The sequence below is a fragment of the Chlorocebus sabaeus genome, chromosome 26, assembly GCF_047675955.1.
Source record: "Chlorocebus sabaeus isolate Y175 chromosome 26, mChlSab1.0.hap1, whole genome shotgun sequence".
NCBI lineage: Eukaryota > Metazoa > Chordata > Mammalia > Primates > Cercopithecidae > Chlorocebus > Chlorocebus sabaeus.
In genome coordinates, this window is record NC_132929.1 from 53016536 (window position 1) to 53036770 (window position 20235).

Here is a 20235-nt window from a genome sequence, read left to right on the forward strand (position 1 = left end):
GATGAGCAAACAAGTTTTCAGGGGCCAAGAAATGAGCAAGGTTATGTAACTTGTAAATCACGAAACTGAGCATCAGATACAAGCATCTAGCTGCACTTCCTGAGTTTGTACGTCCTACTCTGATAAAATAAGTAAGTAGAGATACACTGAAGACTGGGAAAGAATACTGTTGGCCGATTCCTCAGGCAATTTTTTTCGATATTGTATTGTTGTCACAGAAACCTCCAGCCTCTCTCATTGATGGACAGTAGGAGTGACACATGGAGTGGACCAGGAGTTTATGGCAGGAACAAGGCTGACGGGAAGACAGGGCAGGAGTAGGGTGGAGGCGTGCTTTTCGAAGCGCGTCGGGGGAAAGAGAAGGCGCGGGTCGTGGGGGTCTCCCCTGTCTGCAGTCCCAGCATGGCTCCTGGAGCTCTCTGGGTGGCTGCTGACCCCGACATCGCGGCAGCCCGCCCCCAGCACCCCGCTGTCCAATCAGCGGCGCGGCCTGGCCCCGCCACTCGGCGCCGGCCATATAGGCCTCCTCCTGGCGCGCCTCCGCACCGCATTGGTGGACCGGCCCCCGGCACGTCCCTGGGCGTTGTGGCCACCACCGCAGGTTCCGCCTCTCGTTCCCTCCGCCTTCAACGTACGCCGCGCCGCCTCTCTGTAGCAGCCCGCGGAGCGTCGCAGCCGGTCGCGGCCCCCGCCCGCCTACCTCCTCGCATCCCTCGGTGTCCTCCGCGGGCCGGCGCGATGCGGCTGGGCCCGAGGCCCGCGGCGTTGGGGCTGCTGCTGCTGTGCGCCGCGGCGGCCGGCGCCGGCAAGGCCGAGGAGCTGCACTACCCGCTGGGCGAGCGCCGCAGCGACTACGACCGCGAGGCGCTGCTGGGCGTCCAGGTGAGGCGGCCAGGCCGGTGCTGGGAGGGCCGCGCCTCGCACCGCCGTCGCCGCGGGCTTTGTCCCGGGACAAAGAGGGGCGGCCGGGCGAGGCCTGGCCAGGTGGACCTGACAATGGGGGCCGGGTGGCACAGCGCTCGCTCTTTGGGGGTCCCGGGGCCTGGAAAGCCTGAGGAGATAGCACGGCCCAAGAGCTGGATCTCTTCTACCCTCAGATCATGGAGGGTGTGTAGGGAGTAGGGGCCTTGAAGTGCAGGTGCGGGTGACCCCGAAACCCTCTGGCAAGGGGGTCTTCTAGTAGCCCTGTTTTTCTCCACCATTGTGCCCCACTGATAGTAATGCTTGGCCCTCCTGTATGTCCTTTCCCCCAAAGGAAGATGTGGATGAGTATGTTAAACTCGGCCACGAAGAGCAGCAAAAAAGACTGCAGGCGATCATAAAGAAAATCGACTTGGACTCAGATGGCTTTCTCACTGAAAGTAAGGACTGCCGTACACAACTAACAATGGAGACAAACACAAACATATTAAGCAGGGGTGTCTGCTGAATGTATAGATTGCTAGTGTCCCAAATTGGAAGTCCTGTGAGAAGGAAAAAAGGACATGGAGAATAGGTTTTATACCTGCAAATCTTTAGACCCTGAGAACCAAGTAAAACTCGGTGCTTTCTCCAGTTATATATAAACATCATTGACCCTATACTCTATGTGCAGGTCACACCTTGAGACACCCTCTTTCTCACATGACTTTTGTTAGTGTCAACAATATGATTTATTTTAGAGAAATATGCCCCAAAACTTTACTGCAGTAAATAATTTGCTCTTTTGATATATGCTTCATTTAAATTTTAGGAATTTGCTTCTTTTTGTAAGCAAGTAGAAAAAGACCTGTTGCCTGTGAATTACGTTTATTACAACATTATACCAAAATATTAGAGCGGGTAGGGGCCTTAGGATCACCTCGTCCACATCACTTTGTGGAGATGAAGAAATGAAGCACATGAATAAGTGCCTTCTACAAATAAGTGATAAAGCTAGGACTAGAATCCAGGTGTCCTGCTCTTATTTCAGGTTTTAATATCCTTCAGTTAAAAAAAAATCTGAGTGCTCTCAGGTAAATTCTCTAGTCAGAAATGAAATGCGCAGACTATTAAAAGAATGTGCTAAATAAATTGCTGTGCAATTGTCTCTCCCCATTGTTCAATTCAAATGATGTACCCTGTCAGCATTCCAAGTGGGTCCTCAGAAAAATTCAGGTTGTTACTGTGACTCTTAAGTTAGCTCTTTTTCTCTAACTCTGATTTAAATGCTGTTCATCATCAAGGAATGAAGTTGCTGGAGAAAATTAAAAACGGGCAAATTTAAGTTGTGCTGTCAATGACATATTCACATTGGAACCCTCTGTAAGATTAAGGACTTTTTTGTTCCACTTAATTAGACAATAATAGCAAAACCTTTGGACTCTGATTATCCAATCTAAGAATAAGTCAATCTTTGGTTATACTAGAGTAATCAAAGAACACAACACGTTGATTTGGAAGACTGTGTGGTACCTGTCTGGTAAGACCTAGATATGTTCAAATATTTAATAGTAAGGTTTTAAGAAGTTTAAAGTTAGAAAAATTTTAGTCCAAATATTCATTATACAGATGAGAAGAAAAGTTTGAGATGGTAAACTACCCCCTAATGGCAAAGCTGAAGTGTGAACCCTCATTTCTTTCTGATCCCTGTTCCATTCTGTTTTCTTCTATGCCATGATGATCTCTTTAAATAAACTAGAAGAAAGACTCATGGTGCTTTCAAAAGCCTTCATTCTACTTGAGGACCCTTAAGATAATTTTGGCAATTTACTCTTTGAGGGCTAGGTCTGGAATCAGATGTTAAGAGGTAGCAAAACTCAGTAGGAGCTTAGGCTTTGAAGCCAAACAGGTTTGAATCTGGACTCTGCTACTTACTAGTTATGAAGGCTTGGACTTTTCTGAACCTCAGTTTTCTCACCTGTGTAATAGTGATGATTATAATTGCATTGTTTTGAAGATTAGAGGCAACAAGTATAGAGGGACCTGATAAGTGGTATACTCATGCTGTCCTAACAAATATTTGTGTTCTTCCCTCCCTGTTTCCTTTAATGTAGTTTAGTAAATATTTCTATGAATAGATTTTTTTTTTTTTGTGGCAGAGTCTTAGTCTTGTCACCCATGTTGGTGTGCAGTGGTGTGATCTTGGCTCACTACAACCTCTGCCACTCGGGTTCAAGTGATTCTCATGTCTCAGCCTCCCAAGTAGCTGGGATTACAGGCGCTGGCCACCATGCCCAGCTGATTTTTGTATTTTTAGTAGAGACGGGGTTTTACCCGAGATCAGGCTGGTCTTGAACTCCTGACATCAGGTGATCCGCCTGCCTCAGCCTCCCAAAGTGCTGGGATTACAGGTGTGAGCCACTGAGCCCAGCTGAATAGACTTTTTTTGAAGTTGATTCAAAAGTGGACATTTGAGTTTTAGAAACTTTTTTCCCGTGCCTTCAGGTACCAAGTTAAGACAGATAGCTATTGCAGGAAGGGCATAAATCACCACCCATAACTTTGTTAAAATTTCCTCCAGATGTTTTATGACATATATAAAGGTAATATACTCAAGCAGTGTTCTTAGTCACTTGAATACCTTTTCACAATTTAGGCCGTATCTACTTAACCATGTATTATTTTCTTAATATAGTTTTAATTCAACTCACATAAAATTTATTTTAAAGGAAGACTTTGTATCGCCTTCATAAATATAAAACACTATTTTTTATAATACATATTAAAATAAATAGCTATCAAAATATTTATGCTTCCTGAGAGATCTGTGGTAGTTAGCAAAGGTTTTCTGCAAAATTTTGGATAGGTTTTCTGCAAGATTTTTTTAAAGTAAAGTGCTATTTTGGCCAGTTGGTAATTCATTCAACAAGTACTTACAGAGCCAGGAACTTTCTAGGCAGTTGATGTACATCAGTGAACAGAACATACCCAAACTTTTATGGAGCTTACATTATATTTAGATCATATGTTATAGTATAGAAGCTCCAGCTGGGCACAGTGGCTCATGCCTGTAATCCCAGCACTTTGGGAGGCTGAGGCAGGTAGATCACGAGGTCAGGAGTTTGAGACCAGCCTGGCCAATATGGTGAAACCCCATCTCTGCTAAAAATATAAAAAATTAGCTGGGCGTGATGGTGCACACCTGTAGTCCCAGCTACTCAGGAGGCTGAGGCAGGAGAATCACTTGAACCAGGAGGCAGAGGCTGCAGTGAGCCGAGATCGCGCCACTGCACTCCAGCCTGGGTGAAAGAGCGAGACTCTGTCTCAAAAAAAAAAAAAAAAAGCTCCATGAGCTCTTCTAAACAACCTTTTCTTTCCTACCCCATTTCTATTAATACAACTAGGCCAATTCTCAGTATTTGCAAACATCAAAGATTTTGCCTTTTCAGAGGTTTGGAAATCCTTACTCTTAAGTATCAGAATTAACATCCCATACATTGTGTTCTGGGAAATTCTTATAGGTGAACTCAGTTCATGGATTCAGATGTCTTTTAAGCATTATGCTATGCAAGAAGCAAAACAACAGTTTGTTGAATATGATAAAAACGGTGATGATACTGTGACATGGGATGAATATAACATTCAGATGTATGATCGTGTAATTGACTTTGATGAGAACACTGCTCTGGATGATGCAGAAGAGGAATCCTTTAGGAAGGTGAGTTCATGTGCACAAGCTGTTCCTTTTAATCATGTCAGTTCACTTTACCTTCCTGCATGAATGAGCACAAGAGGGCCTGAGGTCGTAGGCTGGATTGTCTTGTTCTCTAGGAAATCACCTGTTCCACTTCAGCAGTCATTTTGATGACTTCCTTTCTGGCCAGATTTAGGACTCTTGTTCTAGATTACCTACATGATCCTTGTATCTCTTTTTCTCAGCTGCATCATTTAATTGTCCTCATTTCCAGAGTTGCTTTTTAAATGTGTTTTGAATGTGTATCTCAGTATTTTAATATCATTGAACAATCAGTTTTATCTTTATTAAGAAGACCATTATGGCCCATTCCCATTTTTAAACATGTAGTTTTATATACCCACTTAAAAAAATCTATAGGTTCCACCTCTGTGGATTCAAGCAACTGAGGATCGTAAGTATCTAAAAAAGTAAGTATTAAAAAAAAAAAAAAAAAAAAAACTGTCTCTACTCAACATGTACAGACTTTTTTCTCTTGATTATCCTTAAATAATATAGTATAACAATGATTTATTTCTCATTTAAGTTGTAATTTGTATTATAAGTAATCTAGAGATGATTTAAAGAGAGGTCCCCAACCTTTTTGGCACCAGGGACCAGTTTCATGGAAGACAATTTTTCCTCAGGACAGTGTGTGGCAGAGGGGGCAGGAATGGTTTTAGGATGAAATCATTCCACCTCAGATCATCAGGCATTAGGTTCTCATAAGGAATGCGCAACCAAGATCCCTCACATGTACAGTTCACAATAGGGTTTGCACTCCTATGAAAATCTAATGCCACCCCTGATCTGACAGGAGGCAGAGTAGAGCTCAGACGGTAATGCCTACCACTCACCGCTGACTGTGTGGGCCAGTTCCTAACAGGCCACGGACCAGTACCTGTTCGCGACCCAGGGTTTGAGGGTCCCTGATTTAAAGTATTCAGGAAGATGTGTGTAGGCTATATGCAAATACTGCACCATTTTATATCAGGGACTTAAGCATTCTCAGATTTTGATAGGGAGGTCTTGGAACCAATTTCCCAGGAATGTGTGAGGGAGGACTGTGTAACAAATTGACCATTGTAACCATTTTAAAGTGTACAGTGCAGCAGTGTTAAGTACATTGATGGTGTTGTGCAACCAATCTCCCCAACTCTTTTCATCTTACAGAGTGAAAACTCTCTACCCATTAAACAATAACTCCCCATTCCCTCCTCCCACTAGCTCCTGGCAGCCACTATTCTACTTTCTGTCTCTGAATTTGGCTACTCTAGGTACCTCATCTAAGTAGACTCATACACCGTATTTGTCTCTTTGTAACTGGCTTATTTTTACTTAACATAGTGTCCTCAAGTTTATTCCATTTTGTAGCGTGCATCAGAATTTCCTTCCTTTTTAAGGCAAAGTAATGTTCTGTTGTATGTACAGGTTGAGTATCCCTAATTCCAAAATCAGAATGCTCCAAAATATGAAACTTTTGGAGCACTGACACGACACTCAAAAGAAATGCTCATTGAAGCATCTTGGATTTGGGATTTGCAGATCTCTATGGGATCCTGCTTTCCATTGTTTTGGGTACATACCCGGAAGTGATACTGCTGGATCATACGGTAATTCTATTTTTAATTTTTTGAGAAACCACAGTACCACTTTTCATAGTGAGTACACTCTTTAAAATTACTCCTTTTTTTTTTTTTTTTGAGACAGTATATCACTCTGTTGCCCAGGCTAAAGTGCGGGGGTGTAATCTTGGCTCACTGCCTCCTGGGCTCAAGCGATCCTCCCAACATAGCCCCTCAAGTAGCTGGGATTTCACACTGGAGCCACCACGCCCATCTAATTTTTGTATTTTTTTTGTAGAGATGGGGTTTTACCATCTTGCCCAGGCTAGTCTCAAACTCCTGAGGTCAAGCGATCTACCCACCTCAGCCTCCCAAAGTGCTAGGATTACAGGTGTGAGCCACCGCACCTAACCCCAAATTACTCATTTTTTGAAAATTTATTATCACTATGAGTTCTAATGTGTCTCATGGTTTAATTTGTTGAAATATATGCTTCTTAATTAAGCAGAACTGAGGAAGACTAATTTTATTGGGGAATTAGTAGAAAATTTTTTCAAGACTTTTAGGAAGTCTATTAAACTAAAAGTATATCAACAGAAATGACTGTGAGCTTAAGGAATTGCTGTATCAAATACTTTTGTATTTGAAAACTAATTTTAAAGAATTAAAATATTTTTTATAGGTACATGATAGTTGTATTTACATACAGGGTACATGTGGTATTTTGATATCACACAAACATATAATGATCAAATCAGGGTAATTAGAGTATCACCAAGAATTTTTTAAAGATAACTTTTAATGTGTAGAAAAAAGTAAAAATAAAATCAAACATGCTGTTGCAAACTGTCCCAAAACATTAGTCAAGGGTGCTTGGAAAATAGTCAAGGCTCTTCTGTTTCTTAACTTATCCTGTATGGTATATACCTTTTAATTTTTATTGTGGCCATAATTTATCGTATTAAACAATATTGTGTAACAATGATTTACTCCTCATTTAAATTGTAATTTGTATTATAAGTAATCTAGAGATGATTTAAAATATTTGGGAAGATATGTGTAGGTTATATGCAAATACTATGCCACTTCATATCAGAGAATTGAGCATCCTTGGGTTTTGGTATCTGAGGGAGGTTCTGGAACCAATTTCTCACAAATATGGAGGGAGGAGTGTATAACAAATTTACTATTGTAACTTTTAAAGTGTACCATTCAGTAGTGCTAAGTACATTCACAGCGTTGTGCAGCTAATCCCCAGAACTCTTTTCGTCTTGCAAAGCTGAAACTCTGTACCTGTTAAACAATAACACCCCATTCCTCCTTGGTAAACGCTTTCTAAATGTGCTATTTATTTAGAATCATATTGGCCACTTGAACTCTGTAAGCCACCACTAACTCTAAGTTGGTTAATTCTCTGCTAATAACTACACCATCAATGTGGAGGTTTGGGGCTCTATCCTCAGAGCCAGTCTGCTTAGCTTCACATTTAGCTCCAGCACTTCACAGTTGTGTAACTTTCGGTAAGTTATTAAACTTTCATGTGCCTCAGTTTCCTCATCTCCAAAAATGAGGATAATAATTCCCATTCAGGCCAGGTGTGGTGGCTCACACCTGTAATCTCAGCACTTTGGGAAGCCAAGGTGGGAGAATCACTTGAGCCCAGGAGTTGAAGAACAACTAGGCAATGTGGCAAGACGCCATCTCTATGGATACATTTTCTCCTTAAAAATTAAATCCTAAGTAATCTAAAGCTGTATAGTTAGCAAATGCCTAAACAAAATTTAAAAATTAGATGGGCATGATGGTCCATGCCTGTGGTCCCAGCTATTTGGGAGGCTGAGGCAGGAAGATTGCTTGAGCCCAGGCAGTCAAGGCTGCAGTGAGCCATATTTATGCCACTACACTGCAGCCTGGGCAACAGAGAGACCCCGTTTCTAAAAATAAAAATTTCTACTTTATTTAGGATTATAATAGTGTGGATAAATAGTAATAAATGGTAGCAGTTGGAGGGATAAGCAGTTCTGTTTTGATTTAAAAGAATATTGTTGAAGAAAGCATTTACAGTTCACATAAATTTATATTTAATCAACTTTTTAAAACTTTATGCATTTGTTAACTATCACCTTTAGATTAGTTAGGATTTTCTTTTTTAAGGGGAAAATGTATCTTTTGTTTTTATTTGGGTCTTCATTCTATAGTGGACTAAAGTTAGTAAAACTCATTCTTTTTCTACTTGTAAATACTAAAGGAAAAGTGGTGATAATGAGATTTGGGATCATCTGTCTATTAAGTATCCTCATTTACTATAGGAATTAACTTATCTTAAACCAACTTATCTAAAACCAAAGCATGGTATGGTATGATTTCCCTTCCTAGGAACAACAGAGAAGTTAAATACAGTATTTTAAAATCTTGCTGGAATTAGTTTCTAATTGTGTTTTCTATTTTTATTTTTTTGTTACTCAAAAGACTTAATTACTCTCCCATTAAAAAATAAGAAGTGTGTGTTCCTGTATTCTTAGAAGGGGGTGATATAATAGATGGTGCTGAGAAGAAAATCTTCACTTTGAAGAGATATATGACTCATAAATTGTTTATGAACGGTTCTTTTAAAAGGTGTCTGGTTCTAATTCTGCATTCCCTACCAGCTACTTAGAACGTGTTGATTATAACACTCTTCTTTTAAAGGATGAATTAGATGAATCTTAACAGCCTAAAGGAATTGATCGATCCCTAAAATGAACACTTCAATGGGAGTCCTTTTGGTTATTTTTTTTTTTTTTTTTTGTGACAGCCTAGGAATATGTCTCTGCCTTCATGAAGTTCTAATCATATGTTTTTAGAATTTGCTATAAGTAACTTCCTGTGTGTATGTGTAGTCCCAGCTGCTCAGGAGGCTGAAGTAGGAGAATTGCTTGAGCCCAGGAATTTGAGGCCAGTCTGGATAACATAGTGAAACCTCGTCTCTTTAAAAAAAAATAACAATGTCCTAAAAACTGATGTGGAGTGTAAAGATGAACCCAGTGCATTATTTTTCAAAATAAAAAATAAAGAATGAGGAATCAATCAGTCTCAGTTATAGACTAAACACTATACCTTAAATAAAATAATCATAAAAAGTAATTGGATATGTGAATAAAATAAAGTTTTCTATACGAAAGTCTGTTAACAAAAGTCAGCTTGATATCTGAACTCTTCACCTTTTTTTTTTTTTTTTTTTTTTTGAGATGGAGTCTCTCTCTTGTCACCATCTCAGCTCACTACAGTCTTAGCCTCCCAGGTTCAAGTGATTCTCCTGCCTCAGCCTCCTGAGTAGCTGGGACTATAGGCACATGCCACCATGCCTGGCTGATTTTTGTATTTTTTTTTTGTAGAGACTGAGTTTCACCACGTTGTTCAGGCTGGTCTCAAACTCTGACCTCAAGTGATCTGCCTGCCTTGGCCTCCCAAAGTGCTGAGATTACAGGCGTGAACCACCATGCCCAGTCTGAATTTTATCTTACATTTAGTAAGTTTTCATATAGAGAATAAAGAACCCTTTCAGGCTGTGAAATGCCTGAAGAAGCATTTCTTTATAATATAAAGAACAGTTACAGTCAACATAGGATAATTAAAGTTTGGGGACCCATCTGGCAAAAGTTCAGGTGTTTTTTGTTTTTGTTTTTTGAGACAGAGTCTTGCTCTGTCACCCAGGCTGCAATCTTGGCTCACTGCAACCTCCGCCTCCCAGGTTCAAGCAATTCTCCTGCCTCAGCCTCCCAAGTAGCTGGGACTACAGGCATGTGCCACCACGCCCAGCTAAGTTTTTAGTAGAGATGGGGTTTCACCACATTGGCCAGACTGGTCTTGAACTCTTGACCTTAGGTTATCTGCCCTCGGCCTCTCAAAGTGCTAGGATTACAGGCATGACTGCTGAATGTGCATGTATAAGCAGTATTTATTTATGTACGATATAACCTTGCATATGGCTAATCAGAATTTTTAAGACCTAGTCATTTGTTCTAGTATCACACATTATATATTTCCTCATGTAGAATCATTAGTCTACCAAAAGATGGCAGTTTTGTTCCTCATAAGTTTCTGTTGTCATCTAAAAATAAATGATTATGGTAGCTTTTTTATTACTATACATAACACTTACCCTCTACTAGAATACAAGGTTTTTATATAGAAGAAAAAGAGTGTTGAAGTTTTATGAAACTGACCATCTTTTTTGTTATTTTTTTAGGAATTTGCCACTTTGTATAAAACAGTCTTTCTGTTTTTGGCTTCTTCGATTTAATGTGAGCGATTCTTATTTTGTGTTCTTCAAATGGCCGTGAAATGTGAACCAGAAAAAGCTACTCCTTTCACTTTTTTTTTTTTTTAAAGAAATCTCAGCTCGTTGAAAGAGATCCTTTCTTTCCATAGGCAAATTTGGCCAAATTTAGCTCTTCTCCTGGAACATGGACCTTTTTGCTCCAAAGTGAAGGGTTCTTTCATAAGGAAATCTAAGTACTTAGTATTTTGAATAATGGTTTATTCAAAAAGAATTTGATTGACTCAGCAGAATACCTCAAATTCTTGTTTGTCTGCTTTTTCCATGTTAAACCTGAACATAAAATACAAATTATTTGGTCTAGTTATTTAAAATTATGAAACATTAAGTTAAAAGGAGCTATTTGGAAACAAGTTACTATTTTTTTTCTGTCATAATTGGGTGAATATAGCAGACTTGTAGAGTCTAGATGTTAATAAAACAAATTCTTTAGGGAAAGAGGTGAGCCTCTCCGCTGTAAATCAGTAATTGTAAAAGAACTAGTGTTTAGGTAAATGACTGCTACCTGACCTTTATTATTCTAGAAAACTGGAAAGGGCATTTTTATTCAGTAGTGAAACACTTAAAAGCTTCTAAAATATTTGAAATTGTGCTTTAAAGAAATGCACAGTTTAATACATATCAGTTTATAGGAAGGAAAGGTATTCCCAGAAATTCTTAAAACAGAAATTACACAGGATTAGCAATATAGCATTATTGGCTCCCAAGGCTCTTGGTTACAGAATTACCATTGAAAATTTTATCAAAAGCAGCCTTGTCCCTGATAGCTGCCGAATTATTTAGAAAAAGGGGGGCGGAGGGGAAGATGGGAGAGAAAGTAAAAATGGATGTGTGTTTATTAAACTTCTACATGGGATCCATTTAAACTTTTGATGTATTTGTATCTGAATATACAGAATTAACACTATAAAGAGCCTACTAAGACTAGACTTCCAGGCTGAGCATGGTGACTCATGCCTGTAGTCCCAGCATTTTGGGAGACTGAGGCAGGTGGAGAGCCTGAACTCAGGAGTTTGAGACCAACCTGGGCAACGTAGTGAAACCCCATCTCTATCAAAAATACAAAAAATTAGCTGGGTGTGGTGGCACACGCCTGCGGTCCCCACTACTTGGGAGGCTGGAGTGGGAGGATCACTTGAACCTGGGAGGTGGAGGTTTCAGTGAGCTGAGATTGCACCACTACTCCAACCTGGATGACGCAGTGAGACCTCATCTCCCCACCCAAAAAAAAAGGAAAAGATTTCCAAATATTAGATACATATGCTAATATTATGAGATTCTCAACATAACAAGACTGTTTTTCTGAAACAATAATGTATTTTTAAAAAGTCACTTAGAGGACCAGAAACAATTTTTAAAAGCCCTACCAAGATTTAATACATGGTATAAATTTATTGACTTTTGGGCATTCAAAAAAGTATTGAGATTAATTATTAAAGTAGACTGTATAGTTCTGTAGAAAGAATAGGGAGGATCCAAGTTCAGTAGTTTTGTTTGTTTTTTGAGTCAGGGTCTTGCTGTGGTGTGAAGGCTGGCCTTGAACTTCTGGGCTCATGCAGTCTTCCCAAGCTGCTGGAACTATAGGCGTGTACCACTATGCCATGCTCAGTATTTTTAGCTGTATTTCTGACTTTTATCAAATCATTTAATCTGCTTTTCTATCAATGATCATGAAATACTTAATACTTAAGGTTTATTAATTGTGTGGTAGGGATTCTCATCCCAATTGCTTATTAGAGATTTTTACCCCAATTTGATATATGGGAAACCAGAGAGGTTAAGCAGTTTGCGCTGACACCACAGCTAGTAAGTGGCATTGCTGAAATTCAGGTCTGGGTCTATATGACTCTAGAGCTTGTGAGTCTATCCTGCCTCTAATACATGTATTTGTGTAGCTTACCTTCAAAGGGATGATGTGAAGATAAATGAGATAATGGATGGCAATGTACTTTAAATTTCACAAAGTTTGTATTTTTCAAAGTATTTAAAATGATGTGGTATACTAATGAGAAATTTTAATTTTCAAAGCTTCACTTAAAGGACAAGAAGCGATTTGAAAAAGCTAACCAGGATTCAGGTCCCGGTTTGAGTCTTGAAGAATTTATTGCTTTTGAGCATCCTGAAGAAGTTGATTATATGACGGTAAGAAAGAAACATTTTTAAGAGAATTACTGAGTGACCAAAACTTTAAAAAAATATATTTTAAGTATTTGTGGGTACATAGTAGGTGTGTATGTTTATGGGATACATGAGATGTTTTGATACAGGCATGCAATGTGAACTAATCAAATCATAGACAATGAGGTATGCATCCCCTCAAACTTTTATCCTTTGTGTTACTAACAATCCAGTGAACACTTAGTTATTTTTAAATGTATAATTAGTTATTACTGACTGTAGTCACCCTGTTATGCTGTCAACTAGTAGATGTTATTTATTCTTACTATTTTTTTTGTACTCATTAACTGTTCTTAGCGCCCCCTCCCCCAACACTTCCCAGTCTCTGGTAACCATCCTTCTACCCTCTATGTCCATGAGTTCAATTGTTTTGATTTTTAGATCCCACAAATGAGTGAGAACATGCGATGTTTGTCTTTCTGTGCCTGGCGTATTTCACTTAACATGATCTCCAGTTCCATCTATGTTGTTGCAGGATCTTTCTTTTTTATGACTGAGCAGTTCTCCATTGTGTATATGTACATTTTCTTTATCCATTCATCTGTTGATGGACACTTGGGTTGCTTCCAAATCTTGGCTTTTGTGAACAGTGCTACAACAAACATCGAAGTGCAGATACCTCTTTGACATAGTGGTTTCCTTTCTTTTGGGTATATACCCAGCAGTGGGATTGCTGGATCATACGGTAGCTCTATTTTTAGTTTTTTGAGGAACCTCCAAACTGTTCTCCATGGTGGTTGTATGAATTTACGTTCCCAAGTGACCAAAACTTTAAAACTTGTTCATTAAGTTGTTAAAATAAATCGTATAATCAGAATTTTAAGAGATACACAGATTTAAAATGATCCTAATTCTCCACACTTAAAATTAGGAGTGGTAAGGAGGCTTTCTGGTGGTGGCGAAGTTGCTTATTGGGAGGGAGAAGGTGAAGGACTGAATTTTTAAATCTTTGTACTATGTGTGAGCAGCAGGCTTCCTCAGGCTATTTTCTCTCTCATAACTATGTTACCTTCAGTGCCTTCCTTATCCTTTCGTAGCTTTCAGACTTTTTTTTGGTTTTTCAATATTAGTAATACTAGGATTTCTGTTTAATTTACAGCATCACTTATGAAAGCTTTTGGTCTGGAAAAACATCATGTTTGGATTCTTCTTCATAGGGTTGGTAGGGGTGCAGCTGCTTATAACTAGTAATGTTTTCGCAATTTTAAGCATAATGAGTCCTCTTGTCCCTTTAGTATTTAAAAGAAGTACCAGTTTTTCAAAACTTTTGTTGAATTGTAAGTTTAACTCAACAAACATTAACTGAGTCCTGATTATGACTTGGCCAGGCTTGAAAGCATAAACCATCACGTTGGAAAATAAAGACTAATGTAACAAATAGCTTTTTAAAAAAGAGACTAAACATTTATATTGAAGTCTGTTGCATGACATCAGCCTCCAGCTACGTGGCTTGGTTCCCTGGATATTTCAAGGAGGGGAGATACAGCTTTTTGTTTAATGTGTCATGGTAGACCCTGCCGCCTTGCATAACAAGGCTACAGATACATTTTTCTCCATAGCTCAGTGGTAAGACACTGTTATTAATACCACTTCTCTTGCCATTGTGAAGCTTCTAATTTCTCATTGGCACAGAATACATGACCCAGTTTAAGAACAATGCTGGGTGTAATTTAAGTGCCAAAATTAAGTTGGGACAAGCTAATTGAGCCCAAGAGTGACAGGCAAAGGATGGTAGATCTTGATTCTCTGGAGAATAAGGAACAATTGAAGACTAAAGAGGGGAATTACCAGTAAAAGCAATGAAATAATTTAGGCATTATGTAATATGGCCCAGAGTTCTATCTGGCAATGGAATGGAATAGATTTGGGCAACATTTTGAAGAAAGCTTATGTAGGAATGTTGACTTACTAAATAAGTGTTAAGGGAAGGTAAGAGTCAGAGATGGGCCAGGCTTGGTGGCTCACACCTGTAATCCCAGCACTTTGGGAGGCCAAGACAGGAGGACCTCTTGAGGCTAGGAGTTCAAGACCAGCTTGGACAACATAGCAGACCTTGTCTTTACAAAAAAGTTAGCCAGGTTTGGTGGCATGCACCTGTGGTCCTAGCTACTTGGGAGACTGAGGTGAGAGGATCACTTGAGTCCGGTAGTTTGAGCCTACAGAGCCACTATTATTGTGCCACTGCTCTCTAGCCTGGGTGACAGAATGAAATCCTATCTTAAAAAAAAAAAAAAGGTTGGGGGTGCTAGGCAGGGTGGCTCAAGCCTGTAATCCCAGCACTTTGGGAGGCCGAGGCTGGCAGATCATCTGAGATTAGGAGTTCGAGATCAGCCCAGCCAACATGGCGAAACCCTGTCTCTACTAAAAATATAAAAATTAGCTGGGTATAGTGGCATACGCCTGTAGTCCCAGCTGCTCAGGAGGCTGAGACAGGAGAATTGCTTGAACCCAGGAGGCAGAGGTTGCAGTAAGCCGAGATCACACCATTGCACTCCAGCCTGGGCTACAGAACGAGACCCCATCTGAAAAAAAGAGATAGGAAGATATTGAGGAAAGTACTGAAACAGCTGGCCATTGAACAAGTCATCTTTAGGGAAAATGATTGGTTGTTTGATAAGAAGCTTTGATAAGAGGGAGGAACAGGTTTGGGGGCAGTTTGGGATGGATAGGGCAAGGTTTGCTGAAGGAGAAGCAAGGAGGTTGAGGTATAATGGCAGGCTGGCACATTTTAGATCTGGAGGCAGAAGAGCAGTTCTAAGGTAAGGGCTCTTTTAGAGTTGCCTATGGATTAGAGGGCAAATGGAGTTAAAGACAAGGGTAGTACAAGATGTCTTTCTTGAGAGGGAGAGATGTGTAGAAAATAGCCTGAGTGTAAAGCTGAGGTTGTTTATGAGAGTGAAAGTGGAGTTCTTCACAATATCAGAAGCTTAAGGATGTTGAATTTAAAGCTACATAGTACTCTAGGTTTTATTCTTGCTTCTAAATTCCAGTGTTTAGAAGGATTGTCTTGAAGACATGGACAACCAAAATGATTTTTCTTGTATAAGTACCTTACTAGCTGATTGCACCACTAGAACTCCAATAATTATCATTTATTTCTAAAAGTTCTGTAGTACGATTGAATCAGATGGCGGTGAGACTGAACATTTTGTACCTTTTTTTTTCTTTTCTAATGAATGTGGAATAGGAATTTGTCATTCAAGAAGCTTTAGAAGAACATGACAAAAATGGTGATGGATTTGTTAGTTTGGAAGAATTTCTTGGTGATTACAGGTGGGATCCAAGTAAGTCACCTGGGAGAATGTGAAAGGTGAAAAGGAATTGAAGAAAGAGACAGCCTTGCTCATTGAAAGCTCTCTTCGACAGGAAATGTAATGAGGATCTGTGCCTGATCCTGCTTGTTTCATTAACTGTAATGCAAGTTCAACAGATGGATTTATAGCTTATCTGAGAACACTGTCTTGCTTACTTTTACTTCCATGTCTAGAGTCAAACATTTTTCTTTCTTTTCGAACAAATCTAATTTTATTATCAGTTTAAATGCGGAAGGAAGGAAGGTAGATTTTTTTTTTTTTTTTTTTTGTTTGAGACGGAGTCTTGCTCTGTCACCCAGGCTGGAGTACAGTGGCCGGATCTCAGCTCACTGCAAGCTCCGCCTCCCAGGTTCACGCCATTCTCCTGCCCCAGCCTCCCGAGTAGCTGGGACTACAGGCGCCTGCTACCTCGCCCGGCTAGTTTTTTGTATTTTTTAGTAGACACGGGGTTTCACCGTGTTAGCCAGGATGGTCTCGATCTCCTGACCTCGTGATCCACCCGTCTCAGCCTCCCAAAGTGCTGGGATTACAGGCTTGAGCCACTGCGCCCGACCGAAGGTAGATATTTTTAAACAAAATCCTGTGCTGTTGCAGGTGGATCTTAAAAGAGATAGAAACATAAAATACTACAAATACTGATGTAAACACAGTATCAGAAGCTTAGTAGAAGGTGAATAAGTGTTTGAAGTTAAGAGTTCGCTTTTATATAAGCAGCTGTTTTTTCAGACTGTTGCTTAAAGACACCAAACAATGCCATTTTAAAATTGGTCACCAGTTTTACTTATTCTGATAGTCACTTTAAAATTACACATAGCATTACTTTGTGAAAACATATAAGAAACTTTGTATAGAAACATGATATACAGTAAAACATTACCCAACCTCACATTTGGGAAAACTAGATATCAGAACAAATAGCAGTTAACAAAATTACTAGTTTGTGTTAACATCCAGTGATTTTAAAACTGGGTTATTTAGACTTGTGTCACTTTTGAAAATTGCTATATATTTGTACTTATGTCAGGACTTTTCAGTTAAGTAGTTCTGTTTTATTGGGCTTTCTTTAGTAAACTTTAAATTCACTTCCTTTATTCTAGAGATATACCAAACTTTTTTTTGGATACATGTGATATTCTTGTGTATGTATATTTGTGTTTTTTTATATTAAGCTGCAAATGAAGATCCAGAATGGATACTTGTTGAGAAAGACAGATTCGTGAATGATTATGACAAAGATAACGATGGCAGGCTTGATCCCCAAGAGCTGTTACCTTGGGTAGTACCTAATAATCAGGGCATTGCACAAGAGGAGGTAAGTGTTACAGAACAACTCTTTCTCTCCACCCCCTCCTCCAGATTTGGTGCTGGGGTTTTGATAGGAAAAGAAGTTCAAAATCTTAAGCCAAAGAAAAAAGTAATGGAGTTATTTGGGATTGATGCATTGCTGTGTTTTGAATTTACAAAGTGTTTTAGATTGTCAGGGAGACAAAGAAGTTAAGATTGTGTCATGTATTAATTTGAGAGTACAGTGAATAGAATAATAGTTTGTATTTACTTACAGGGACCCAAGGTAGGTTATAATAATTTTGCCTTGCCTTGATATATCCTGGATTGGATTTGAGTAGAGAGAGACAGAACCCAGTAGAAATGAAGAAAGGAGATAATGGGAAAAGCAGTAGACAGACCTGGTTACATGTAACATTTTTAGATACTTAAACAATAATGAGTACTTGTACACCTGGATGATTTTGACAAGTCAGATCACATTAAATTGTGAACATCTTGCTGAAAATACTTATTACACTTGACACTTTTTTGTTTTGTTTTGAAGGCTCTTCATCTAATTGATGAAATGGATTTGAATGGTGACAAAAAGCTCTCTGAAGAAGAGATTCTGGAAAACCCGGACTTGTTTCTCACCAGTGAAGCCACAGATTATGGCAGACAGCTCCATGATGACTATTTCTATCATGATGAGCTTTAATCTCCGAGCCTGTCTCAGTAGAGTACTAGCTCCTTTTATAATTTGTTACCAGCTTTACTTTTGTGATAAAATGTTGATGTTGTATTTTACACTATTAAGTCTTACCACAGTCAGAATTATCTTAATGTAGATTATAATTTTGGTTTTCTAGGAAAAAAAACCCCAAATACCTGATAATTTATTTCAAAACGTATTGAAGCAACAAAACATTAATATTGTGCCATATGACAACGAAGTCTTTCCTAAATACTCCATCCGTTTAGTACTGTATTGTGGAATATTTGAGTTCTATTTCCATACTTGAAAACATGGAGGATTTTAGAGTTGCCTGAACAATATTATTTAAGTAGTATGTGACTGAGCTATAAATTTTTGTTTTTGTTCTAAGTAGATTTAATTTGGGAACTGACAGGACAGTGTTTTTAGGTTTAGCATTTTGTTTAAAAACCTTTAAAGAAACCTTTAGAAGAACTTAGACTTCACGTATTAATGTTGAGAAGGTCTGCTTAATTTTAAAATGGTTTCTATAAAGGGTTTTATTGTATGAAATAGAACTTTATATTTTTGCATATGTATAGATAGTAATTATATTTAATGTATAACTATAGCATTAAGGTGAGTGGAATTTGACATTGTCCAAATCTTTTTCATTTTTGAGTGATTAAAAATGAAATGTCCTATCTTTTTATATGTTTGTTTGCTTTTCTTTAATTTTTCAGATAAATATTGAATTTAGCACAGGTTTTGTGGTATTGTACATTATCTTGCCTCATCCAGTCCTTTATGTGGGTGGTTCCCAAAACTCTCAGATTATTCTTGCTGCATTTTCTTTTTTTTGATAAGGCAATCATAATATTGAATGTGCAACTGACACATTTTAATTGGTCTTGTAGCAATTGTGGTTTTGCTCTTTGGGGCTGGAAATAATCTTGAGTAATGCAGGTTGGAATTACAAATATAGCTGGTCAGATACCAACAGTAGAGCTCAATATCAGTTTCACTGAAATTAAAATCATACTTGATAAGCATGATAATCAATTTTAACCTAATTCAGTAGGTCAATTTATTTACCTTTGGTGGAGATGGGATAGGGAAAAGTAAAGGGAGGAGTTAATTTTCTTCTAGTTCTGATGTACAGAGATAGTTTTTCTTTTTCTTTCTTTTTTTTTTTTTTTTTTTTGAGACGGAGTCTCGCTCTGTCTCCCAGGCTGGGATTACCAGGTGCCTGCCACCATGCCCGGCTAATTTTTTTGAATTTTTAGTAGAGATGGGCTTTCACTGTGTTAGTCAGGATGGTCTCGATCTCCTGACCTCGTGATCAGCCTGCATCGGCCTCCCAAAGTGCTGGGATTACAGGTGTGAGCCACCACGCCTGGCCTCTAGTTCTTTCATTCTTTAAATCACTTTTATTTGTGGGTGAAGAGATCAGCTATGCATTCTCTTAATCACTTTCCAGGCTAAAGTTATCTCATATACAACACACTTCGCATTCCGGGGGCTCAGCAAGTACCTATGACTTTGAGAAGACATGAAACTTTTTTGATAGAATCGACTGCACCTATATACCTCTCTACTGCTGCATCTTTGCTGATGTGAGGTGTGCTTGCAAATTGTAAGCTTTCACACCTTAATGAGTGCTTGCTTACTCAGGTATCTAAAGTAGTACATGGTTTTCATTTTAACCTACAATATATGTCTGGCTGTAGCAGTTTAAGAATTACAGATTTACCACTATCACTCATCTGTCATTTGTCAGCCTCACTGAAGTTGGCATATTTGAGATCACCAGTTTGACTAGTGTGTTAACTATTTGTTTTTCTCTCTAGCTTCTCCAAAATCTATGCCAGAATAGATCATCAGATATGGATTCTATTTCAATCCTTTGCAGAAATGCAGTATCTGTACTACTTTCCTTCCTAGCATAAAGAGAACTACACTTGCCAGCCCTCTTGTAGGTAGGCGATGGCTAATTCTGACCAGCTAAACATGGGTGGAATTAGTGTGTGTCACTATCAGACTATCTCATGACAAACCCCTTTCCTCTGCCACAGCACTTTGCAGGAGGCCTCAGCTGAAATGGTGGAGCCACAAAATCAAAGTGGCTTTGATCTTGAGTCTGTGTAGGTCAGCTGGATCCACAGTGGGCTTTGTATGATGAAAAAATAAGCTTTTAGTATGTTAAACCACGGAGATTTGGTTGTGCTTTTTTGTTTTTAGCCACAGCAGAGCCCATCCTGCCGTGA

At 39.0% G+C, this 20235-nt stretch overlaps 1 protein-coding gene across 1 annotated transcript; it reads left to right on the top strand.

The window, feature by feature from the left end:
• Positions 1-561: 561 nt before the first annotated feature.
• On the top strand, positions 562-18680 carry RCN2 (reticulocalbin 2). Its single transcript, XM_008015761.3, has 7 exons — positions 562-882; positions 1256-1361; positions 4422-4618; positions 12545-12658; positions 15882-15978; positions 17178-17320; positions 17840-18680. The coding sequence occupies exons 1-7, from the start codon at positions 739-741 to the stop codon at positions 17990-17992; spliced, it is 954 nt and encodes a 317-aa protein (XP_008013952.2). The 5' UTR covers positions 562-738; the 3' UTR covers positions 17993-18680.
• The last annotated feature ends 1555 nt before the right edge of the window (positions 18681-20235 follow it).